Here is a 4,757-nt window from a genome sequence, read left to right as displayed (position 1 = left end):
TTAACGTTTAAGACAATTAAAAGAAGGCTTGACATGAGTAGCTCTACCATGTGCATTAATACAAGTGCCAAATACCTTTCTTCCTGGAGTTGCTGAGCTCATATACACACGATCCATTACAATATTTGTGCACGCAACACTTCGACTGCAACTTATATTTATTACGTTGTCCATTTTTGATGTCCCCACGATTCCACTGAATGTTACATCGCTTATCTTCACAGCTGATGTCTGTGTTTAAATCAATAAAAAGGTTGGAAATTAATTAAGCAATCTCTTAGGGATGTTTGGCAGTTGCTGAATGGTTTGATACAAAATGATTATGTTGTTAGAATGACCGAGAGACTCTCATGATATAGTGTAAAATGAAATATAATTGTTTTGTAATTGTTTACGATGGAATTAAGGTGATGAATGGTTAGGGGAGACACATGATACAAAATCATTCAGAGAGTTTTAGAAACTATTAAGAGGCAAGTTTTTTTTTTTTTTTTTTTTGTCAAACAAGAGTCACCTTTTAGAGATTTAGATGATGCCTCTTAATGAAACTATTAAGAGGTAAACAAACAGTTCCTTAGTTATCATCGAAATTCACTGCTAGAATACTGAGTATCTGCTATGGAAAATTTTCAATGGCAAAAGGTTCGTTGAAAATCGCTTGAAACAAGAGTTTGTCAAAGATTCCTTGAAACAGGCTTTCCGTCGAAAATCAATCGAAAAATTCCCATCGGAAAGCAATCAAAAAATTCCAATGAAAATTTGTCGAAAATATGAACAAATGGTCAATTACGGTTGACCAAGTTCTGTCGAAAATCCCTTGCAATTTTCATGGATTTTTCGACGGATTTTTTGGTCGGAGATTTTATTTTCCGACCAAATTTTCATCTTCGAGAAAAGCTGTTGAAAATTCATCGAAAACCTATATTTTCGCCTGAAATTTCTAACTAAAAAAAATGGTCTCACAAGCCTCATGAAAACAAGCGGTCTAACCTGAACCCAACCCATATGAACGATTTATGTAATTTAGTCAATAATATATTAAATTGGAATATATATATATATATATATATATATATTCCAATTTAATATATTATTGACTATATATATATAGGGTTGGATTCACGTGAGATCGGCCTGTTTTCATTTGACCATTTTTTTACACTTGAAACTTCATAACAAAACGTGTGAAGATAAAAAAAAAAAAACGAACCTTCATAGTAAAAACACTGTGAAATGTTACCTTCGCAATGTTTTGCTGTGAAATTTCAAGTATAAAAAATGGTCTCACAAGTCTCAGGAAAAAACTGATCTCACATGATATATATATATATATATATATATATATAGGGTTCAAACGAGAACCCCTGTAATTTACGAGAACGCAAGAATAACCCAATAACCTCATATTGTGATAAAAAATAAAATTAAAAGATTTTTAAAATTTAAATTTAAATTTAAATTTAAAAAGATTCAAAAAAATTTAAAATTAAAAGGGTAATAATGGAAATGATATCATCAAATCTTTTAAACACGATCATTATCTTTTAAACACTCATTATTATCATTATCTAGTAAAACGGTTATGAAATAGGTTAGGATTATACTAGGTGTGATAATCATGTGATATAGGTGTGATAATCATGTGATAGGGGTGTRATAATCACCATTATACATCACTTGGGTTATCGTTTTGGTTAATAAGTTAAAATTTTGGTGTGATAATCATGTGATATGAGTGTGATAGGGGTGTGATAATCACCATTATACATCACTTGGGTTAACGTTTTGGTTGATAAGTTAAATTTTTGGTGTCATCATGTGATTTGGGTGTGATAATCATGTGATAAGGGTGTGATAATCACTGTTATACATCACTTGGGTTATCGTTTTGGTTGACAAGTTAAAATTTTGGTGTAATCATATGATATGAGTGTGATACTTATGTGATAGAGGTGTGATATGAAGAAAAGATGTTAACGAGACAAGAAGAAGATAACTACCAAGAGTAAAACGTGGAACGTGAAAAGATAATTATGGTTAATTAAAATAAAATAAAAATTATAAAAATTACTTAATTACATTATTGTCCTTATTAAATTATTTATATATAATAAAAGTTAATTTATTAATTAAAAAAGTTTGAGGTTATTGGGTTGTTCTCGCATTCTCGTAAATCACAGGTGTTCTCGTTTGAACCTCCACCTATATATATATATATATATATATATATATATATATATATATATATATATTGTGTGTGTGTTGAATGCTTACAGAGGTCCGGCAGTTGGTTTGGGTGGGACAGTAGTATTGGTCAATCATAATGGGGTTATAAACCGCATCAAACTTTATGCCCTTAAACGATATCTTTCTTGCATAACCACTTCCTCCCTGTAAAAATAAAAATACGTGGAACCCTTTTAAATAAATTTTTCTAAAAAATCTTTAAAAAGAAAGTGAGATTCCATCATATACAATATTAAATTAATTAAAGAAACTGTATATAACTGATATGAGAGTCCAACACAGTATATACCTGCCACGACTTGATCCTTACTCCGGCCAAGGTTTTTACCATGGTACAATTGCGCACCTCTATGTTTTCGACCACATCGGTTCCTCCATTCCCCAACGCTCCGATGCTACACGAAAAGACACGGATCGGGATCCGTCAACAACATGCTTTACGCTATTAATAAATTGATGGGGTTTTTTTCTCCCACACGTATCTTTGCTTGTTTAGGTCACAAGATATACCTGATACCATGGCCCGGCCCGCACATGATACCGCTAATCATGATATTAGATGAACCTCCGCTAATAGCAACACAATCGTCACCTTCAGTCATGCAAGATAATGTCAAGGACAAAGTTAAATAATTGAATACAACTACCGAAAGATCTTTCACATGTGCTGATGGATGCTGACTCTGATGTCATATGAGGATAAAACAAGTGTCGTATAAAGATGTGTTTACAGGACACTCTTCAATCAGATCTCTTATGATACGCTACATCCAGTTCGGTTATTGATAGAGTGATAAATATGTCATTTCTTGAAATCTCTTTTCAGGTATCATTTAAAAATGTCATAAAAACCTGTTAGGATGCCGAAAAACGTCTTATCAATTTATTGTAATATTTTTACATTATGACTTATAATTGTTTGGTCCTATAAACTTGGGTACTATAATCAATATATATATATATATATATATATATATAGAGAGAGAGAGAGAGAGAGAGAGAGACCGGTTCAAATAAGAAAAGTAAATATCCACGGTTTATATGTGAATCCACTGAAAAAATCTATTTGAAGATACATATGTGAATTGACATTATATAGAGAATGCATATGGGTTCACATATACATATTCAAATAGATTTTTTCAATGATTCACATATGAATCTTCTCATGTTATTTAACATTTTTTATTTTAACCTCTCACTGTTTAGACATTTAGACATATTTATCATTCTATAAAGGTTTTAGGGTTCGTATCAACAAATGTGAGACTCCAACAAGCAACAGAATTACCTGTTCCAATTATGGAATCACGTATTTTAACGTTGGTGGAGCTAGCGATATTAATGCCATCAGTATTTGGACTCGTTTCGGGGGCGATGATACGAAGATTAGAGATGATGACATTGTTACAAGCCGTTATTGTGACATGGACTCGTGGACTGTTTACATGTGTTAAACCATTGAGTCGTAAGCTATTACACCTTTTAAACATTAATGCCTGCATAAAAGTATATATGTGAGATTGTAATCACAAAATACTTACATCGTGTTTTTAACAGATTTTTTATAATTTCTTTTAAATTACAGAAGTAAGACTTCAAATTTAGAAAAAGAAATTATATTCCTCTTTAACAGTTTTTCCATTTTGAAGATTTCAATATAAGTTATATTATACTAGAAAGATACTCGTGCAATGCAGCGAGATATATCTCGATTTCAATGTTTTATTTTATTTTTTTGGTCTCTGTCGATGTTATAATACAGATTTATGTGGTTTTGAGCAAACAATCATTTTTTTCTTAATAAAATATAAATTTGAAGATATCATAAAAATTAAAAAAAATATAAATTTTTTATGTAATTTTTTAATTCAAAATTTTAATTATAATTTAGTTTAGGTTTAATGAAGTAATTTATTTTTGATTTAATAATATAATTTTTATAAAGATAATAACTAAGTTTCTCTGTTAGAACTCAATAATTATCCTAATTATATTTTAGATTTATATTTAAAATAAGAATTGCATCTTGTATTTGATTATATATATCTACAGTTAATTACAAATTCAAATATGAAGCTTAAAAAGTTGTACTTACGTAAGTAATATGTATCAATAAGCAGTATTTTATGTATAAAAGATGGTTTTTAAAAGTTTTTTCTCAAATGTTTTATAATATAGTATAGATTAAGGGAAATTTGCATCAAAATGGAATCAACTTTACCCTTATTTCTATTTTATGAACCGACTTTTAGAATTATTATTTAAGGTATATAATTATGTTTATTTAAGAGTCTCGTGAAGTTAGGATAAGAGTTACTTACAGCTGGTGCATGACAACTTGTACCCTGAAATTAAATGCACGAATACGTAAGAATTCGTTTTATACGATCATATTATATATATTAACGTACCCATTTTACGCTCCAAGATCAAAGCTACCGATTAAAGGAGGGATGAAAAACTTACGGGCGTCGGAGAGCCAATGCATGCATTTTTCCACCAAATAG

General features: G+C 30.1%; 1 protein-coding gene across 1 annotated transcript in view; it reads right to left on the bottom strand.

The window, feature by feature from the left end:
- Window positions 1-4,757, bottom strand: part of LOC112516355 (probable polygalacturonase At3g15720) — a 6,492-nt gene continuing 1,735 nt past the window's right edge. The window contains exons 4-10 of the mRNA XM_025123366.1: window positions 4,717-4,757; window positions 4,572-4,595; window positions 3,539-3,746; window positions 2,758-2,839; window positions 2,537-2,642; window positions 2,275-2,391; window positions 1-231 (exon numbers count right to left, since the gene is read on the bottom strand). The exon at window positions 4,717-4,757 is cut by the window's right edge and continues 130 nt beyond it. Of these exons, the coding sequence (XP_024979134.1) occupies window positions 1-231; window positions 2,275-2,391; window positions 2,537-2,642; window positions 2,758-2,839; window positions 3,539-3,746; window positions 4,572-4,595; window positions 4,717-4,757 (809 nt within the window). The remainder of the gene's footprint in view (window positions 232-2,274; window positions 2,392-2,536; window positions 2,643-2,757; window positions 2,840-3,538; window positions 3,747-4,571; window positions 4,596-4,716) is intronic.

Source organism: Cynara cardunculus (assembly GCF_001531365.2).
Source record: "Cynara cardunculus var. scolymus isolate 2C chromosome LG 8, CcrdV1, whole genome shotgun sequence".
NCBI lineage: Eukaryota > Viridiplantae > Streptophyta > Magnoliopsida > Asterales > Asteraceae > Cynara > Cynara cardunculus.
Note: the sequence above shows the minus strand (reverse complement) of the source record. Positions and strands in the feature narration are given on the sequence as shown.